The sequence below is a fragment of the Corvus brachyrhynchos genome, unplaced genomic scaffold, assembly GCF_000691975.1.
Source record: "Corvus brachyrhynchos isolate BGI_N302 unplaced genomic scaffold, ASM69197v1 scaffold94, whole genome shotgun sequence".
Classification (NCBI taxonomy): Eukaryota; Metazoa; Chordata; class Aves; order Passeriformes; family Corvidae; genus Corvus; species Corvus brachyrhynchos.
This window is the reverse complement of record NW_008238330.1, coordinates 10499227-10520928: the sequence shown is the minus strand read 5'-3', so window position 1 is coordinate 10520928 and position 21702 is coordinate 10499227. Positions and strand designations below refer to the sequence as shown.

Genomic DNA, 21702 nt, shown 5'->3' with positions numbered 1-21702 from the left:
GCGCGCGGAGGGGGGCGGCCCCGTCCGAGCCCCCCCGGCGTCTACGTGGGCACCGTCCCCACCGGCGGCGTGAGCAGCCTGGGCACCCGAGTGTCCCGTAGAGCCCTGGGCATCAGCAGCGTCTTCCTCCAGGGTCTCCGCAGCTCCGCCGCCGCCGTGCCCCTGGCCCCGGGGCTGGATAAGAGCAGGGGTCTCTCCTACGAAAGCCTGAATGGCTGCTTGGTGGAGTACATCGAGAAGGTGCGAGCTCTCGAGCAGGTCAACCAGGAGCTGGAGGAGCACATCCGAGTCTACCTGGACAAGAAGGCGGCCAGCGTGGGCAGCTGGGGAGCGCTGCGGGAGAACTGGGAGGCGATTTACCATCAGGTGAGCGCTGGAGCGGTGCCGGCAGCCGGGGGAGCGGGCGGGAGCTGCACGGGTCATTAGCGACTCCGGGCTGCTCATGAATGCCGTCTGATTTCAAAGCGCGGTGCCCTAGACAGAGGGTTTAAAATCTATCTTCATGATAATTAGCATTATCATTTCACAGTGTGTTGTGGAAAATGCCTATTAAGCAGGAGAATTGCCTCAGGCATCGTGCGCATGGGAGCGATTGAAGTGCACCCCAAGGCGCCGAAATCTGGGCTGGTTAGAACGGGTCGGGGTTTTTTCTTTTTTTCTTTTTTTCTTTTTTTCTTTTCTTTTTTTCTTTTTTTTTTTTTTTAATTTTTAAAGTCTGTGGTTATTACACTGAGTATCAAAATTATTAAAAGAAACCTGCTAGGACTGAATTAGGTTATCCCTCAACATAATATCATTACAAGCACGTTACAGGGGTTTTTTTAATCAGCAATTCAGATTTTTACTTTAATCCCTTATTTGCTTAATAACATTTCCAGAAGCTCTATTTATTTAAAAATAATGATTACATGGCTACAAATGAGTGACTCCCTTCCTTCCCTTTGTCATCACCCCACCATCCCTTTCTCCCATATTTTCCATATGGCACAAATTTTTATTGTGGGGGTCTGAAATGGTGTCTGCATTGACCTCACGGACAAGACAGAATTCCTTTTGCTGACCAGTTATACCAGTAAGGCCTTGCAGACTGATGTCCTGCTTACAGCAGACACAGAGCTCTGTCTGCTGAAGTCTTGGTGCACCACATGAATCCTGGCTTCCCAGCTCCCAGCCAGTGGGAGCAGACAGGACTCCGAAGACCTGGAGTCCGGCATCTCGCACAGCTCTTCCCAACAGTGCTAGCGCAGGCACAAAAAATGCCATCAGTGGGTCTTCAGAAAGCCTGAAAGCCACCTTTAAGTTGTCTGGGACAATTGTGTGCTTTAACTTGGGCTGGCCAGGTTTACTTTGCATTTTTTAGGGCAGGTCTTCTCCCAGAATGCTACAAGCATTGCCTGAACTCTGAATGTGTTGGCATAAGCTGTTGTACAGAGATCATGTCAGCAGAAACACCCAGTTAAGAACCAGCTTTTAAAGTTGCTACCTTCTAGTATTAGCAAATGATGTTATTGCTTCCTGAAGGGAGCAGCTGCTGAAGGAAAGGGGTGCTCTGAACCTGGGGTACAAAAAGCCATCGCCTCGAAGCTATTAATTATCCCACTGGGACAGATGGGGATTTTGGTGGGGGACAGGGAGTTAATCCTTTGCAGCTGCCATCCCATGTTCTCCAGACCAGTGTCCCATTTTGTAGTTGTAGATTTCACCTGTAAATCCTACCAGGACTTACGGTTAAGACCAAAAATATGGGACCCTAGATACTTTAGAAAGGACTGTTTGATTTTGCTTTATATAAATCCCCAACAATAACAGTGCAGATGAATCTGCTCATGTAATAATTTTTCATCCAAATTACTTTCCTTTTGACCTTTCTTTGTAGTCATCCTTGCCTCTACCTTTCTTTTTCATGAGTAAATAAGAGAATCTCATAATGAAATCTAGACTGAATATTGGGCTCTTCCTATATGAAAATCAGAAAAATAAAGCTGTTTTGTAATAGCATTTGTGAGTATCATAGAAAAGAAGAGAAAAAGATTAGCATCATCCGTATCCATTTAACTATCAAAACACATCAGAGAACACATAAAATTTTCTGAATTGCTTCAATTAAATCAATAAAAGGGGCATCACTTAGTGGGTTTTGTCTTTTTGTCTTTGGGATATGATCCAAGCTGTTATGTGTGATTCTGATTAATAGATTTCTTTGCTTTTTTTACTAAACATTTAACCAAAAATGAAAGTAGGACCTCATCCAGCCCAAGCGCCATTCAACTAATTTGTCCTAGAGCTAATTGGTAAAATTATGCTAGCATCAACATCAAAACCATTATTTATTAAAATAATGTCAAAGTCAGTTGCTACAGAAACAGCTGAAATCACACAAAGTCAGAACCCTCCTGCCACAACACATCCCAAACAGAAAAGTAGAAGGCATTCAGGAGCAAGGTGTAGCAGAAATGAGAGACACCTGGCAGATACATTCCTAAATGTCATTTTTGTAAATACATTCAGATTTTCTGCAGATGTCCACATCCACCTTGATTTCTTTATGAGTGACATACCCCATTTTCAGCTTCTTGTAAAATCTAAGCACTCATTTCAATTCCTGGCCAGGCCCACGGGTTCAGCCAGGACAGATGCCCGTGAGCCGTAAAACCCCTCGGTGCCATCTGCATAAAGCAGCTATGAAGGTTTTGGGCAGAAAACCACTCAAGCAGGTACCTGGTTTAGCCCAAGCACTCATAATAGAAACAGTTTTTGAACAAGAGGCAGCAAAGAGAAATACACAATGGGGAGGGGGTCTAGGCAGGAGCCTCTTCCTCTTGCCCTGGTAGTGAGAAGACAAGGATGTGGTGACGTAGGACTCTCCTGGTCCCAAAATCAGAAATGAGACAGGCCCATCTCTACAGTGGCACAGGCGAGACTTCAGCAGACCTGAAGTCTCATTTCCCTCCTGCCCTTCCTGGGATGTGCTCCAGCATTTCAAATTTTGGGTAGTTGCATTCCCAGCAAAAACAACTTGGTGCCAGCATATCCCCCAAACACAGAGCTAAGGGAAAAAATGTGTCAGTGGGTGACTCAGAGGGTGTGTGTGAGTGCAGGGTCCCTCAGGAAAAACCACTCGTGTTTCCTGGCAATTGTCAGAGCTGTGGCTGCAGCAGGGGATCACTGGTGGGAGCTGAATGATGGAAATCCACTATCCAGCTCCCAGTGTTAATTATCTGCCTGGGCAGCTGGCTTCTAGCAGAGCAGGTGGACACACACTAATTGGGACAGGCGCAAAGTGAAAGGATTTTTGCAGGAAAAGAGGGAAATGAGAAATCCTTGCCAAGAGGAATTCACATGACAGAATTGCAATTTCATGACAGAAATATTAATTTTACCCTGCACATACTCTTCTTCTCCAGGCTTCATCCTGGTCTTCTTGTGGAAAATTCTACCTCTAATCAAATGTGTCTCTTCTGCAGAATAGGAGACTCTTTGCAATGGGAATTCCTTCCCAGGGAACAGGGCAGCACCTGGGAGAAGTGGATGCTTGAAACAATCTCAGTGAGTTTACAGAGAGAAGAGGGTAGCTCAACCTCCATGACTGTTTAATTAGGGCTGTGTGGGAGACACAGAGATTTATTTTGTCTATGAGATGGCAGGCACATAGTGCAGTTCAGATCACAGGAGAAAACACAAAAGTGGAAGAAGGAATCAACATCCTGGACCAATTTTATCACTGCGTGACTGATCATAACATCCTGTGTGTGGTTGGGAGCATTTGAAAGAACTCCAGAGTATTTCTGTAGAGCTACTTTTATTTGCACGTGGCCTTTCTATCAGCATGTAATCAGTGTGATTATTAAGCCTGGAGAATACACAGGTCTAACAGCCCAAGGCATTGCCATTTGGACTCACACCCTGCAGGGCCAGGAGAGCTGCTGAGTATTACTTGTGACCCACTCTGGCACAACACAGTGCATAATCAGTGTCTGCAAATGGGTGAAATAGCACTCTGCTACTCATCTAAGGTACAACAAACTCCCACAAAGTGGCACAAAGCTTGATCCACTGCCCTACAGAGGATGGCAGTGAATCAGTTTTAATTATGTTCTCTCAGCCACCTCCAACATAAATTTGGGCTGCCTTCACAGGCAGCTGTGAGGGGGTGTGAGGTTTTCTCCTTGTACTTGGGCAACAGTTTTACAGATCATTTCTTTGAGAGGTATCTCCTGCTTTGAGAACCAGGCATTCTCTGATGCAGTCCTGTGTACTTACAAAATATTTGATGCATACATGAAGTCGAAATTCCCTGGATGCAGCAAGAATCAGCAAAGGAGCCATCAATCTTCTCAACCTCTCTCCAGGTATTACCTTTCCTGAGGTGATATAACAAATGTTGCTCTTGCTGCCTTCCAAGTTTCCTCCTTCAGGCTCTGAGAAAGGTTTCAACATGGAAAGCATGACCAGGACCATTATGAGTTTACTGCTTGGCAGTGCAGGTTGCAGGCTTTTAGCCTTGAGTTTAGCTGGGAATTAAGATGTGTTGGAGGCAATGGTCTGGTACCAACTATTCCCTTGCATGTGTGGAAGAAAAGACTAGATCGGCATCTTCTGATCTTTCTCCATGGAGACATTTGCTTTAACTGAAGTGAACTTAAAAGCCAGAGAAGTTTCCATTACATGAATAATTAAGCCATGAGATTCATTATTACAGGCCACACCTGAGGCCATGAATTTAGTAGCAGTCAGAAAGGATTTAGACACGTGTAAGAAAAGCAAAACTATACAAAGCCTACAGATGAAGCACAGCGAAGAATTTGAAAGGCACAGTAAATCTTGCCATGCCAAAGTTGGCCAAATCTCTGTTTAAAATCAAAAGTTGCTAGTCACCAGGGATAAGGAATAAATTCTCCCTGTAAGTGTCTGTATCACATCACACTTTATCAAGTCTGGCATCTGCCCACTCCCTTGAAGCAGCTGTTTTATCCTTGATGCCAGTTGTAGCCCAGCAAATGGGCCAGCATATTGATGCAGGTTTTGATGAGACTTTTCTTCCAAAAAATTAACATTGCATTTTCATGTCTATAAAATCACAACGAAATCAAAGAAAATTGTTGCTGCTTTGTACTTAAGATGTTTAATACCATGGATATTCGCTGTTAATTCAAGAGCTGAAAAAAATTGTGATCAAAAGGTGTATGTGCATCACAGATCTGAGTGCTGAAAGAAAATGTGTGACTGGAAGGAGTTACTATTAGTAATAATATTTGCATTTTTTTTAACACTTCCCATTTTGTCTCTTTGAATGCCACATGAGCATCAGGGACTTAAGCCTCCCAGAAGCACATTGAGGCAGGACAGCACTGCCTTCTGCCTTACAAGCAGAGGAGGCAATGTCTAAGTGCTTGCAGCATTGCAAAGTCTCTCGTTTCCAATGGACACAAAGGGTGTTTCTTAAACTGCTGCATCAAGTGTTTTAGTACATGTGTCTCACTAATGCTGTGTGTTTGCAGCCAGCTGTTGATTAACACGAGAATTAAATCAAACAAAAGAGCCACTAGATGGAAGACTTACATCTCTTCTTCTGGAGCCTAGGAAAGGGCTTTCAGAGCTCATGCAAATCAGAGGGAATTTCTCAGGAAACATGGTTTGTACCATGTTAGACAGTAGTTAGAAATTACTGTCTAATTACCCTTCAAGTTCACTGTAGATTTAAAGGGTACACCGGTGATTTCCAGGAGGGCTGAAAAGTTGGTGCCTGCTGGTTTCCACTGCAACACTCATCCCTGAAGTCTTCAAAACATGCGTTTGGGGGGTTTTTTTATACCATTTTTACTTATGTGGCAGAGTTCAGGGGTTTGTGCAGCTTTGGAAAGCCCAGGACTTTCTCACTGAGCCCTTGGCTGTTGGTCTACAAAGAGGAGAATCGGGGTATTGACTGAATTCTCAGGAGTATGATAAAGACATGTACTGTGGGGCAGGTAAAAGTTACCTCAAATGCCTCAATAAATCCACAAAATCACTAATGAAAAACACTTTCAAAAACCAGTCTGTCTCCATATAGATGCAGAAATCTAGGCAGCAGAAATTCACCAGCTATTGCCTGCTTCTGCTTTTGTTGCAGCCCAAAAGCATTTCACACTGGATTCAGCCTCTAAACTCAGCCATTAACATGCCTCTGAGTGACACTGGGCAGCTCACAGGATTTAATGTTACTTTTGCTCGCAGGATGTTCCCAATTCCCTCAAAGACATTAATTTGCATCAGGCTTTAGGTAAGATGTTGTAACTGCGTGGGATCCCTGCCAGAGGCAAACGGGTTTGTTTCAACGGAGCAGGGCAAATCACAGGGCAGCATTTCTGCTCCTTGATTGAGTCAAGAAAAAATGAAAGCTTCTCTGAAGATCCACACATGTATGAGTTGGCAGGAAGACAAAATGACTTCTGTAGGAAAGAAGAAAAGAAAAAATAAAGGTAGAAAAATAAAGCAACCAAGATTTCAGAGCTTGTGTCAAAGAAGTCCCTCTAATTCTGGGCTGACTAAATGCCAATTCTCCATCCTTCAGGGGAAATTCAGGTGTCCTGGTGCAAGGGAACCTGAGGACAGAAGAGTAGAATGTCCCCAAAGTCCCAGCTCTGCTCAGCTGCTATAAAATTCCACAGACGGACAACCCAGGGTTTGGGGAGTTAGGATAGTGCTGGTAAAGTGGGGCTGCAAAAAATCAGGGAGAAGGAAATGAGGGGTTGAACAATGAAGAGCAGCCAGTTCTGTGCGCAAGTGACCACACAGAATTCTTCTGTACACAGCAGGGCTGGCTGGTGTGTGGTGAGGGGCCATCTCTTTGCCCACACCCTGTGGCTTTTGTGACATCTCTGACTCCTGTGCTTTTGCTGCACTCCCCAGTTTTCCCATGCTGAAACTGGGACTTTTTTCTTTTTTTTTTTTTCCAAGTGGCAGTATTTACAGGATCTCTCTTCTCTGTCCAGATGCTATTTTCATGAAACGTGTTAGAACTGGATGTCTCTGTGATGGCCTATCCCTCTATCATATTGGTTGGAACTGGACAAGAAATCCCACAGTTATTAAAGTAAAATAGGTTCCCCATGCAATGGTGTGAAACAAGCTCCAGCCTCAGGCTTCCAGCCACAGCCACCTTCCCTGTTTTTTCCTAACAGTAGGTGAGAATTAAGAAAACCACTTTCTTAACTCTTGTTCCTTGTCAGATTGAAAAGATGTAGAGTGCTTTTAACTTCATGATCCACTATGGACATAATGGATAGTGAAGGAACCGGTTCTTTCTCCACATTTCTTCTTACCAGTTGCCTTCAGGTATTACACATTTGTTGGTCCAAACATTTGTAAGACATTTGGAGCAGTAAGCCACTCTTCATGAAGGTAAATGTTAATGACCACCTTGAAATGCTTCAGCCTTGCATGTCCACCTCCACCCCATCACCAAGCAGCCTCAGAGCAGGTGGGAACACAGGGCAACAATCCCACTTGAGATCCACTTGAGATAACTTGTCTGGATGCAGCCTTGATGTTTCCACATTGCATGGTGTGTTTCACCTTGGAGGAGCAGAATGCTTTGGGTGATTTGCAATCTTACTTAGTTATGGACTTAATTATCTAAGGAAAGATTTTTCTGCTTCAGGAACTCTTCTGGCCAAAAGAAGAAAAGCTGACCTTATTCATGTGGTGATTTAGTTTTAACTGCAAATCTTCATGGGTGTCTCCTGAAAAAGACCAAAGAAATGTTCAGTTTAGCTTTTCCAGAGTGACAGCATGGATCACGGGATGTCAAGAGCTTCCAGACAGTTACTTGCAGAGGTGATCACTCTAAGCTTGGTACTGAATTCTGCATGGTTTTGGTCACCTCCAAGCTCAGAACATGTGTGACTCCAGAGCAGGCAGTGGTCTTTTTTCCCTTTTTATCATTTTATTTAACCTTCCTGAATCACAACAAGCTGCTAAGTCACAAACCTTTCAGGTTTACTTGCCCCTCCAAGTGCTTCTTGGACGTTAGAGATACACCCCAGAGCCATAGCCCAATGATACCACAGTCTGATTTGCACGATCTTTCCAATCAGTGTAATAATCTTTGAAGGCTTCTCAGGTCTCATATCTATCGCAAGAGCCTAGAGGATCCCATAAGAGAAGGAAAACGACACTCTGGGAGCTGAGGAGGGCTCGCAGGCGGCATGAGCAACAAGTATTCCGTGGCTCCCTGAGGAGGACGACCCTGAAGAGGACTGCTGATATGGGAAGTAGAATAGGAACTGCATAAGTGCTGCTTAAATTTTATCTAGAAAGCATAAGTGGGACTTAAACAATGAAAATACCTTGTGCACAGCAATGAATTTTGCCCCTTGCAAACAGCTGGTGATCAGAATAAATGTGTTTCTACAAGAAGATGAGTACTTAGGAGGAATAAGCAGTTTGATGACAAATTACAGCCTAGTTGCAGAGAATTTGTGAACTTATATGTACAAAACTAATTGATTAAATTATTTGGAATGAGTCACTTGAACAGCCCTAGGATAAAGAATTATTTTCAGAATCAAAGCTGTACATCTGCTTAAGATACATGTGCTGAAGCTCTTCACTGCTTGAGCTCTGTTGTATCTTTCTTCTAGGTGGGTGAGGCAGTCCTTGAAAATGCTCGTCTTATGCTGCACACCGAGAATATTCAAGCCTGTGCTGAAGATTTTAAAGACAGGTAGTCCTGTGGTGGCACCTAGCTGGCCACTTTCTTTAAACTTTGCCTTGGTGAACACTTCTTTTTTAGGGGTGTAATGTTAGGGAGTAGAATGGGCTTGTTTTTTAAGTTGCATGTTCGTATTTAACACCCTGATTTGGGAGAAAAATAATGATGGTGCGAACATTATTTTGGAAGATTTTGAAGATTCATAGTAACAAAAATGTGCACAAGAAAAATTACCTAGGCTATTCTTAACAGAGACATTTGTCTTAACACAGGCATTAGTATCTCACGGAGAGGTCAGTATTCATTCAAAATTGGGTTGGCATTTTATAAAGGCAAACTTCCATTGGCATTTTAGTTGTAATTTTCAGTACCACACAAGTGTTTTTGGAAGTAACAATCATTCTGCTACAGCAGCTGAAAAAGCAAAACCTGCACCACTACAAACATCATTAGACAAGAAAACAGAAATGGGCTGTGCTGATTTTCCTTTACTGAGAAAAATAAGTAGTAAAAGAAGATTTTAAACACTGGAAAACTACTTTTTTATTGTCTTTCTGCTTGAAAAGCATGATATTCATGTGTATGAGTGCACAAAGATCTTTCGATTTTACTCGGGAGACATGATCCTTGTAGCTTTTTTTACTCATAATGGTTTCATTCATTTACAAATAGCTTTTTGCAAGCTCTGACACAAAAACTGTACTTCAAACTAATTGATTTTTATCTCCCATGGTTTTTATCATCCCTTAAACTTCTGTTTCTCTCTCTGTGGCATTAGTTTATTTAATCATAAAACCAAAATGTGTTCATCATTCTTAAGTTTGCCTTTTATTTCAGAAAGGTACAACTCTGAGATACTCATTTCACTTTACATCTAGCAAGTTATACTCATATTTTAAGTAGTTTTTAAAAAATACTCTATAGAAGTGTCAGCAGACTTGGACAAGCAGTTTACATAACAAAAAACAATGTTGTGTCCATCTACTGCATAGTGAAAGCTCCTGGGATCAGCTGCCACTCTCCCAAGCTTTAAACTCCCAGCAATGAAGGTGGCTATCAAGGAGCAGTGTTTATGAAGTGGGTTCCCAACTAACCTGCCAGCCCCTCCTGTCTAACCTTCCTGGCCACCAGGTCCCCAGGTTAGACAGGTTTGGCACAAATGTCTCCCACCCAAGGAGATTCACAATGCAATCCACGTTTTCAATGGAAAGCCCAAACCAAAAAGTTACAAACAAGAGCAATGCAGCAAGCAGTGCTGTGGAATAGAAACTGCTTGCCAAAATTTCCCTACTGTTACAGCCATGGTTTGGAAATGAGCCATTTGTTCTAACAGCAATTCTAATTGACAAACCAACCACTCAAATTTCCTCTTTATTTTGATACTTCTGGGATTTGGTCTTAGGGATGAGCCAGGACCCTGGAACACAGACCAGACTTCCATCAGCATGTCCGTTAGTAAAAGCAATGCTTGATGTGCGTGTGTTTAACCATTGCTCTGAAAGGTTTTTGTGTAGACAAGTGAGTAGGTATTCTCATTTTGCAGCCAAGACAACTGAGAAAAAGCCACCCATAGTGATACTGTATGTAAATATCAGATCTAGCAAGGGACCATGAGCCTCTCCATGCTTTTTCTGGAATCCTATGAGGTTGATAACCACCATAGCACATACTGCTAACTTGGCCTGTTTTCTTACACTCTGAATTAATGACAGGGCACTTCAGGCAGTTAACTTCAAGTATGAAGAGACAAGGTGAGAGCAAAGAATACTGTCTGTGTTTCTGTGCCTCTGTCTGGGACACATTAACTCATCAGCAGAAATAGTGTCATTCAAAAAAAAGGTTTTAATTGCTGAGCTGTGCTATGTTGAAGTTTGGCTTTTTTTTTTTCTCTGCAGGTACGAAAATGAGCAGCCATTCAGAAAGGCAGTGGAAGATGAAATTAATTCCCTATATAAAGTGATTGATGATGCTAATTTAACTAAAATGGATCTGGAGAGTCAGATAGAAAGCATGAAGGAAGAACTAACTTTGCTGTCCAAGAATCATGAAGAAGTAAGTCCAGACTCGGGACACTGCAAAGCCAGTGTGTGCCCGTTTCATCTGGTTGGTATCATACATCTAGTGCAAAGCAAACATTAAAAACTCCACCTGCCATGACTGGGTGGGGGGATTTTCCTGAAACCTACTCCTATTTCTTTCTTCTCTTTTAACTCAAAGGACTAACCCCTGAGGCATTATCAAATTACTCACATTTAGGTGTTAACCCTTTCTCATTTGAAAAATGTGACATGGGAGAGACACCATCACTTTGTTTCTTGTCAGATACCACGTGGTGGTCAAGGGGCTGCACAGTCATGTATGTGGGCATCTCAGCAGTGAGGTCTGATGGAAGGAGAAAGTTCATGTGCAGGGAACCAGCTCTGGTCCTGCTGCACTAATGTTGAGCATCAGCCAGGTTCTTAGGAATATTCCCTTCTTGGCTTAGCAAAGTGCTCGGTTCCCAAACCTGAGTCTCTCTTGAGAAGCACACCACTGAAGCAAGTCACAGGGACAGTGGTATGAAGGAGTGGCTCTAAAGAATCACCATCAAAGGTATTGGCAAAAGCAGGTTTAACATGAATTGTGAAAGTGCAATTTAACTTTGATGGCAAGGTTCATTTTATTACTTACTATATAATGAAGCTCACTAAGGAAAATTGGATTAGAATCAATCTAGAATGGTTTACATGGAAATCAGGGATGCAGAGGGTAAAGGTGCTAAAGGATAAAGGTTCAAAAGGGTTAGGGGAGGCCTTCCCATTGATCATGAGGTTCAGAGCAGACCTCCTGGCTTTCTAAACTCCTGATGGAGATTAGGTGCAGCTGAGTCCAAACTTTACCTCAGACTTGATTTATAGCTAAAGGATTTATCCACACCTGATCACTGACTAATTTAACATTTACAAAATGATCCAGTAGGATTTCCTATAAGCACAGCAGTAACTTAACTATAGATCTGGGATGGCACTATTCATACTATACTTGCTATAGGATATTTAAACCAATTCACACTCACACACAGCCAGGAAGAAGCATGTACAAAGGTGCCTGTTAAAAAATTCCCTCAAGTTCAGTGCAATACTCAAGTCAGATGCTTCTGCATCTCTCAACAGGTGAGGGCTGAGCCTTGAGGAGTAGTGGGGATATCCCAGGCCCCACCATCAGCTTTTGGCAACAGTCCTCTGAGTATTGCAAACTTGAGAGCTTGCGAGCGGATGTCCCAGTCAGAGGGAGATTGCTGCTCACAGCCCACTGCAGTCCAGGAAATCTCAAAGGGCGTCATTCAGGACTACTGTTTATAGAGTCACAAAATGATTGGTTCCAGTCATCTGTCAGTCTCCATCCTGGCTGTAATCCAAGATGGTAATTACTGGAGTTTTCCTCAGAAGCCTGGTAACAAAAATATTGTTCCACTAGGGCTATGATTCAGGCAAATAATATTCCAAGGTTATGCTAGGATAGCTGACTATCTCATCCCCTTCCTTTGTTAGGCAACAGAAGCTCCTAGGAGCAGACAGTGTTTCTGATAAGCTCAAGGGAAGCTTAATTAGCCAGGAGCCATCGATTGATTAAGGCTGAGGTCTATAAAGAATTCCTGAAATCACAGAGAGGCCCGAGGGGGTAGGGAGGATGCACCACCACAGACAGGCAGCCAGAAGAGAAGCCTGTACTACCCAATTTTGCAATACTTTCCTACTTACTCACTGCATTCACCAACACCATTTGCATGAAGGTGGTTTACTGCCTTCAGCAGGGATTTCAGGATTGAACACAAATCAGCATCTTTATTCATGGGGACTTGAATATGGAGCTGTTACTAATCTCTCATAAGGGACAGCAAGCAACTGTGCTGGTGCCTCAAAAGTAAGATTAGAGCTTGAATTTTGATAGCTCACAAAAGCAAGGCATTATCCTACCTTACATTTCTTACCAGTTGTTCCTCCAACCACAAGATTTCAGCAACACTGGTTTGCCAAGATGGGGTTGCATCACCAGCTCCCTACTTGCATCAGTCTAATTCCAAGGCTGGCATTTTGCAGAAAATAACCAGTGGCTTCAACACCAGTGCATGATAGGAGAAAGATGGAAGTTGTTTTAGATAAGAGGGTAAAGAGAAAAATGATAGAAATAAACAAGATCCCCTTTAAACCTCCAAGTCTTGCAGTGACTGCTGTGAAACCAGAAAAGCTGGCGCTGATGCTGTTCTCTGTACATAGCTATGGCATAATGAGAACACCACCTGTCCCTCTTGATCCTCATGTAGCCAGCAAGGAGCCCTTGCAGGGTGGAGAGATGCTCCTTTCTTTACCTGTCAGGAGTACCTGAGCATTCACAGAACCACTTCAGCACAGGCCTGGTTTTCCCATGGCAGCAGCACCAGGGGAAGCTGCTTAAGAGAAGTCACAGAATAAAGGCTAGAAGCAACTATTGCTGAGCTCTGGCACAATAAAGTCCCAAGGAGTTCCTGAACTAATTCAAACCTTTCTTTCCACTGGTGCTCCCACTAGCAAATCCATGCCAAGTCCTTTTGAAGCTTTTGTGAACTTGGAGTGGGGCACATTTCGAGGTTTGCATTCTTGCAGGTTCATAATTCACATAATTTCCATCCATTTTTTCCAGTATTGTCATTGGCAGGGGCCATTGCTTACCAATACAATTCCCAGATGCTTTTACACTACCTTTTTTTTGTGCCAGTAACACAAATAAACAGATTGACATAAAAGGATTGCAGTGCCAAACAGTTAAGATACGTGTGAAAATCTCATTAATTCTTGTGTTCCTGAACATGAGGTACAACTGACATGCTACCTTGCAGTGTGCAGTTCTGGACCTGCTAATTCTCCACTGGTTACATGTTTTTGGAGCATTAAATGTAATGAAGGAACAGAATGCTGTCACAGAGGAGAATCCTCTTAATCTAACATGCACATGCAAAAACCACACACAATGTCTCACACAAGCTGCGAGGCTGTAGAGCTCCTGCTGCTTTGCACATCTTGTATCTCCAGTAGGTGCATGCCCATGCTCCTGCATGGTGCAGCAGCAAGGGAAGAGCAGTGTTTGATATCCTGTAAGCTGTTAGTTCCTTGGCCAAAGTCCACACTGCAGCTTTATTGGCAATATAATTGTGGTGATTTTGGGTCCCAGCTGTGCAGTGTGCATGTGTCAAGCACTGGCTGCTGGAGAAACTTGCCACTGTTCAGAGGGCTGCTCCAGGCACTGCCTTGGTTCAGGGCTTCAGTCTCCTTCCACCAAGGGGGAAACTCTTCCAGTACATAGATCTGCAGGAAGAGATCCCATGAAGAAGCAAAGCAAATCCACATCTGAAAAAGAAACCCTTCTGTGCACTAAATCATTAATGTAGAGATACCTTTTGGGACCAAATTTAATTACTCTCTCTGTTTGTGGCGCCAAAAGAGCTCTTCCTTGAGCTTCTCTGAAGATACCATTCAATTGTCCAGTTCACTTTCCTTATGTTTGTTATTTTTGTTCAAGGATGTGAAGGTATTATACAAGCAGCTTGCTGGATCTCAGCTGGAAGAACTTGATGTTCCCCTGGGAAGTGGCCTGGATGACATTCTGGAAAAAATCAGAATCCACTGGGAGAGAGACATTGAAAAGAATCGTGCTGAGACAGGTGCCCTGCTCCGTACCAAGGTCAGCACTCTGTAACCCTCTCCAGCATCACAGGATTTGAAGCAAACACAAAATCTCTCAAATATTCTGCAATAACTTTGAGGGTTGGGTGTTTGTTTGGGTTTTCTTTGAAACAAAAAAAGACGTTAAAAATCTAAGGTGTTTTGGTCCAAGTCCAAGGGAGAATGCACTTATAAATATAAAGGCTTTCTTGGGATGCATAGAGTTAAGCACTGGTGGAAATGGCCCTGCTCATATCTCAGGTATCTGTGGGAGCCTTTCAAGGGCTCTGAAATGTTGGCTAAGGAAAACAAACTTAATCAGTTGATACCTTCTGTGTAGGACAAGCCACTCTTATTACCTTTCTTACTAGGGCTGTTCCTCCACTTAATAATTTACAGGGGTCTATAAATCAAGAGGGCAAAACACATTGCCCTCTACACTACAGAGTCCTTGTTGGTTTCTCCTCAATATTGTTTCCTTTGGCAGCAGTGGGAAAACTAGATATTAACTTAGAAATGAAAAGAGATGATAATAGCCATTCCCTTTAAATAGGAATTCTCCTCTCCTGAGGCTGAGTCTGAACACAGCCTTTTAATGCAGCTTTTTCTGTGTCATGAAGGATCACTCATTTCCAAATTGTCTGGCTGAAGTAAGTACTTTTGCAGAGCTGAAGCATTAAGTTCAGTAGATGATCCTGTATATTAGAAGCCATCTCATTCTGAGTTGGCTCTTATTGCAGAGCATGACAGAGTAAATCAGGAGAGCAACGAAGATGGTGAAGGGCCTTGAGGGGAAACTGTATGAGGAGCGGCTGAGGTCACTTGATCTGTTCAGCCTGGAGAAGAGGAGACTGAGGGGAGACCTCACTGCAGTCTGCAACTTCCTTGTGAGGGGAAAAGGCAGGACAGGCATTGATCTCTTCTCTGTGGTGACCAGTGACATGGCTGGAGGGAATGGCCTGAAGCTGTGTCAGGGGAGGTTTAGGTTGGATATCAGGAAAAGGTTCCTCACTCAGAGGGTGGTCAGGCACTGGAACAGGCTCCCCAGGAAAATGGTCACAGCACCAATCCTGGCAGAGTTCAAGAAGTGTTTGGACAATGCTCTTGGGCACCTGGTGTGATTCTTGGGGATGGTCCTGTGCAGGGCCAGGAGTGGGACTCAGTGATCCTTGTGGGTCCCTTCCAACTCAGGATATTCTCTGAGTCTGTGAAATCATAACTGCAGCAGTACTGTAGAAATACTTAGCAAAACCATATAAACATATCAAACATATCCCCCCTGTTACAAGGTAAAGAGCTGCCATGAGAGGTGTAGGGGGTATCGAGGGCAAACAGCAAGGAAAAACAACAAAACCAAGAAATACGTTTTGTAAACATATGTGTAAGCTCTGAGTTAATTTTCAAAATAAAGAAGAAAAATCCTGTGACAACAGTGATACCAAAATTGCTGGGAAACACACAAGAAGCGAAGCAGAGGGGTTTATCCCAGAGGTCCCATCAAGTTTTTGAGAATGTCAGACTGTTACTAAGCAAAGTTTTCACAAGGTTAGTCTGTGGGGCCTGATTTTCAGCTCATACAGTCCAAAGGAAGTGAGTGACACAGTAATAAACTACACAAGCCTGGAGAGTGCCTCCACACAAAGCACATGCAGCCCTGAAAAGCCAGGGCATCCTCAGTAACCTATTGAGCTCTTCCCAGAAAATCTGTTCCTGACCCACTGCCAGGTTTCAGCAAAATGAGCATCACTCTGATGGTGCCAAGTTCTTCAGTGCTCCTACTTGCCTGTCCTGCTTGTTCCTCCTCCTTCTCCTCCTGTGCAAAAACACCCTAACAACTTCTTTCTTCCTATTTCTTTCATACCTTCAGTATCTGGTCTTTTAGCTGCTGAGAGATATCATTTGGGGAGAAAACTGCCAGCTCACAGTACACTGCTCTATCATGTCTGTGATACCCAACCCATCCCTACTCGGCCATCTTAGTCTAAGCTCTTACTAGTTTCAGTTGTTCCTGTTTTGGTTTGGTTTTTTAATGCAATGAAGAAGCAGAATATCACAGATTTCTGGAAAGATCAGTTCTGGTTCTGGTGTGACATTCTAGGGGCTTTTTCGCCACTAATTAAACCCAGATTATGCAGCTTTGTGTGATCTCCTACAGATGCAGATCTATTCAGATTATTACCATGTATGCAGATAACAAGAGTTTAGCTTTTATCAAATAAGCTTGTGGTTTTCTATAATCTCGGTGGCTAAGTTGTATTATTTGGTTATCCACACTGTGACAAACTTGCCCTTACTCTTTTGTGACATCACAGGAGGGAGAGCAGTTCCTTCCACTCCTTTGCTCTTCATTACCAGCTTTTTCAATGGAGGTTTTCCTTGGTCCCTAATATTTTAATTTCCTTTTTCTACACCTACTCCCTGGTGTAGCCATGACCAGCTCAGACCAAGGTTTTTCAAATCATGTCCTAGCACTGACTTAGACATGAGGGCAGTATTTTTGTTATTTTCTGACTAATTACCTTGCCTCATTTGCTTTGTCTTGTGACTAGATTTGCAGTCTTGGTTAGATTTTTCAAGGACATTTGGGCACCAAAACACACCAATTTAAAGTCATACCTAATGGGGTTTCACATGGGCCTTTTTTAGATGAATAACCTCAACACTCAAATCCATTGGTTTCACCTGTGCACTTTTTGGTCTGTAGTGGTCAAAACCTTCCCTTGAATTGACAGAAGTGATTTAAACCCTTGCAAGACATGCATACTATTTAATATTTTTCCCTGGAAAGATGCTTTGCTTCCTGATGAGCTGTTCATTCATGTAATTTGAGTCCACACATCTACCCCTGCTCATTGCTAATCTCTATGGTTTTCTGTCATCCATAAATCCTCCTAGTTCATAGTTCATTCCCAAGGCAGTAGACCTTGAGGCATCAAGCTGTTAAGCTTCTGTCTTAATGGAAGTAGACCTTAATTTTCCTCTTCATGTTCTGTCTCTTGACCAGCTAGCTGTTGATCCATGGAAATGTTCTGCCCTGAGCACGCAATTACACAGCTTTCTCTGTTGTTCTCATAAAAGATTTTGAAAAATCTTGTGAGTTATGCCAGTTGTTTCTCCCTTTTTTGCTAATTTGCTAAAATGTTCCCAGAACTCTCAAGAGCTTTCCAAAGTAACTTCCCTTCTTTAAATATTATGCTGGTCAACTCTGGGTGCTGGTGTTCCATTCCTAATCATCCTGTCATTAGCTGGATTCCATGAAATACAGACTGACCTGCACTCACGCACAATGCTTGGCTCAGAACTGTACAGACGTGTTTGAAATCCACAGATTCCTAGGAAACTTAACCAACAACATGATAAATATTTAGGAAGATGAGTTCATCCTCTCCCCCCATTAGTCCAGTTGTTTGTGGCCACCACATGTATAGTCTTTCCCTTATGGGGCATCTTGGATATAGGAAAAGTCCCCAGAAAACATGAATTGCCTAGTGAAGAGGACACACAGACAGCACTTCTCCACAGAAGGAACCCCAAAGCTGGGGCCGAGTGTCATGCCCAGCAGCACCCCACACATGGACTCTTGGGGCTGGTAATCCTGTAAGAAGGGTGGGGAAACCTTGTGTGACCCAAAAGCTTTAGAGCGCATTCAGTGTGTGCTTCCTTGCTGTGTCCTCCTCCATGTTTAGGGCCTGACGTGGCCACTTGCATCTACTCCACCTGCCTGTTCTATTGTTCACACCACTAAGGTCAGGTTCACAGCTTAGGGTAGCTCCTGGAGGGGTTCCAGTGTCACCTGTGGTGAGGGCAAGCTAGATTTATAGGTAGCCACCAGCAGGGTAAATGTGAAAGCCAGGCTTCAGGTAATGGGTGTAGGCTATAAATATAGATGCAAAGGCACCTTCCCTTTTCGGTGTATCTCTTTAAAAAGAGGCATTTAAAGTCCTCGTAGCCTAATAACATGCAGACTACACTCTCAACACAATTTAGGAGGCACAATTTACTGAAGAGTGGCAGGTCCATGATCACTGATTCACCAGGAATAGTCAGGTAGAATTATGTCTCTCTGAAGCACAAGCCCCAATGAGGCATTTCCAGAAAACACAGAATCTGTGTAATTTGCTAGAAAGGACAGCTTTGGTGTTTGGATTGAAATTCATCTCTCTGCAACAGATTTTAGGTTCCTAAATCTAAAGTTCTGTTTAAGACTTAACTGGTACTTAAATGACCTTTTTCCAGTGAGGCTGTTTCGTTCACAATGTGCAAGGTGTGGGGTTCACACGATGGTACCAAGAGAAAAATTATTTTTGATGCATGGTCCTAGATTTTTTTAAAATTTGATTTTAAATAAAAGAATGCATAATCAGAAAAGCAGGGTCAAGATGAAGTTTCAGAGTGGGATGGAAGTATTTTGCATAGTTTAATTTTAGCATCAACCACAAGAAATGCAGGTTTTGACTGAAAAATTGTATTTTCTAGAGAGGCCAGAGCTCTGGGCTGAAAAACATTGATTTCAGCCCTTATTAAAAAGTACAGAAATTCTATTTTTACTAAGGTACTTTTTCCTTCACCTATTTTCAAGGAACCTGAACTAAACACCTATAAAACCTCCCAAGCCACAAGAGCAGGAAATAGCATAACAATGACTTAATTAACAGAAATTTTTTTTGACCCCTGTGATATGACTTGCTGTCTGACTCATAGACTCTTACGTGAAAAACTAAGGTGTGAATAGTTCTGAAGTACAATAGACTAAGTGAAGACACCCAAGTTTTTAAGAAATATTATAGTATGGCTATAAAATGAACAATTACAGCAATGTTTTCTCTTTAGAAATAATTTGAAACATACAAGTATGAATTCTGAACAGCTGTTGTTGACACGGATTAAATATATACACATATGCATAAGCCATTTTACAGTAAATGCCTAGAAAACATGATAATTTTGACACTAAGAAGTATCTGGAATTGTTCAACAGAGGGATTTAATACACAGGAATCAAACTTAGAGTCAGAATTGCCACAAACTGTGAAAATACTACTGTCAGCTTGGTATGTAAGGAAGCTAAACCATAATTTGTGTAGGTTGTGATGACAGTCACCTTCTTTTACCAGCAACAGGCTGAGACAACGGCTGCCATGCGAACCCAGGAGGAAGAGCTGGTGGAGGGCCTCAGAACCGAGTTCCATGAAACTGCCTGCAAAATACAGAGCTTGCAAGCAGAAACTGAATCTTTGAGAACCTTGGTAAGGAATGTTAGACTTTCAGCGGGTGTATTCTGTGTGAACTCAACACACCTTTTGAGGGGAACATTCCTGTCTTGGGATGCAGAGTTAAGAATGAATCCCATTTTCCACCAGATACTGTTTCCGGAGATGCCAGACATTTCTGGGCTCTTCTTGATTGACATGGTGCTCTAAGTGTCCCACATTTGACAACTAGGCTCCAAATTTCAATCTTAAGTGTATTCATACTCAATAATAACCTCACTGAGATTGCTCAGTAGTGTAGTACTAGAAAATGTGAGGAATATCTGCACCTTGTAAAAGTACTTCTACTTTTCTGAGGATAATACCTAGTATCAAGGTAGCTAAAGAAAGGAATTATCAAGATATATATAGTCAATAGAGATACTGGCCAAACCTGAATAAAAATCACTATGAAGCATATGAAAATTGACTGATTTATTTTCTCCTGCCCTGCCCTTGCAGAAGAGGGGTCTGGAGAACTCTTTATACGATGCCAAGCACTGGCACGACATCGAACTGCAGAACCTAGGCTCTGTAATTTCCAAGCTGGAGGCAGAGATGGGAGAAATCAAAGTAGAAACTGAGCAGCAGCAGAGGGATCGTGAAAATCTGCTGACTAGCAAACAGCAGCTGGAGAAAGACATTGCTGCATATCACTGCCTCCTGGATGGAGAGCAAAGCAGGTACTTGTCCTTAAAAGGGTGGAGAACATGCTCCCTGGGAGGGGGTTGTGAGGTTGCTGGAAGCAAGAGGACTGGGATGGTTCTCACGTTTCATAAGACTGGCTGGTAGATGGTGAGGTTTGGAGAATCTGCCAAAGGGGAAGAATACACCAAATCCCATCAAACAGAGATTCCTAATGTATTGGAGATGGGTGGTTTCCTGCACTACCACAGAAGGACATGGTTTGAAAACATGCCATGAGTTTCACTTCTCTGAAGATTTGAGATGCGATATTAAAAAGCTACTACAGCATCCAGGGGCTACATTAGTGGCTGCAAAGCAGATGTGTTGTTGTTTCTTGACTTGAATACATTGTGTCATCCTTCCTTCTCCCTCAATACAGTCCAAATATTATAGCTGTAACCTTGGGAAAATTCTCTTTCTAAGCTTTTAAGTTACCCCTGAAGTCCAAGGACAGAATCTGGACCGCTGACTGTACCTTTTGTGAAGGACTGTAGTTCCAACTCTTAACATTTTTCCTCTGGGAATAACCTGTGAATACCTTTACAGTGTTTGGGTTGGGTTGCTTGGTTGGACTTTTCTAAGATCCTTAATCACCCTTAGACATGAAACCTCTGAGAATCTGATCCACAGATTCTGACTCGCTTTTTTGCTCAAGCCAGGGAAAATTTTAAAATAATCAAATCTTGATGAAGCTGGTGAGATTTCACCAGCTGAACTGAGGACAGGACTTGGCTCAGCAATTTTCCTATTTTTAGGAGTGACCAATCTTTATTTTTATCTTTTTTTTTACTTCCAGCTGATTATGAAACTCCCAGCCCACAGAAGACCATTGCCATTAAAGCAAAAGATGTCATTGCCAATTATGTTCGTGGAAGTTAAAAACCCATCAAAGCAGCCTGCTTTATACAGTTTGATTCAACAATCAAAGTAGGTTGTAGCTTGAACAACTTTATTAGACCCTCTTCATGTAATTGCTTTGCTTACAGATTTCAATTTACTCATGTTGTTAAAATTATAATAAAAATAAAGAATATCAGGCTTTTGTTTGATTTTTTCTTTCCTTCCAGTATATTTCATGATATCTGGAGGGGTGTCATGCTCTTTCCACTTCCCAGCAAGGAAACTCTTTCTTTGCACAGTACAAATATATCAAGACTGAGCCACCCCTCCACTGTGCACACAGCACCCACATGGAAATGGTGAGTGCTCTGTTGTGTCACAAGACCATCAGCTCAGTAGTGCAAAATCTTATTCAAATAATGCTGAAGGAGTTAAGTGCACTGTTAACTCAATGTGATTAATTTTGAAATATGTAAACCAGTAGAATCATTAATCCCAGCATCCCACAGTACTTTATAAACACATTTTTAAGTCTAGACTAAACTTCTGGAAAAGC

The 21702-nt window shown here is 42.6% G+C and overlaps 1 protein-coding gene across 1 annotated transcript in view; it reads left to right on the top strand.

Moving 5' to 3' along the window:
• The window catches only part of BFSP2 (beaded filament structural protein 2), a 23225-nt gene extending 2040 nt beyond the window's left edge, over nt 1-21185 (top strand). The window contains exons 2-8 of the mRNA XM_008633975.1: nt 11-366; nt 8622-8704; nt 10588-10744; nt 14228-14389; nt 19485-19616; nt 20082-20298; nt 21103-21185. Of these exons, the coding sequence (XP_008632197.1) occupies nt 11-366; nt 8622-8704; nt 10588-10744; nt 14228-14389; nt 19485-19616; nt 20082-20298; nt 21103-21185 (1190 nt within the window). The remainder of the gene's footprint in view (nt 1-10; nt 367-8621; nt 8705-10587; nt 10745-14227; nt 14390-19484; nt 19617-20081; nt 20299-21102) is intronic.
• Nucleotides 21186-21702: the final 517 nt, after the last annotated feature.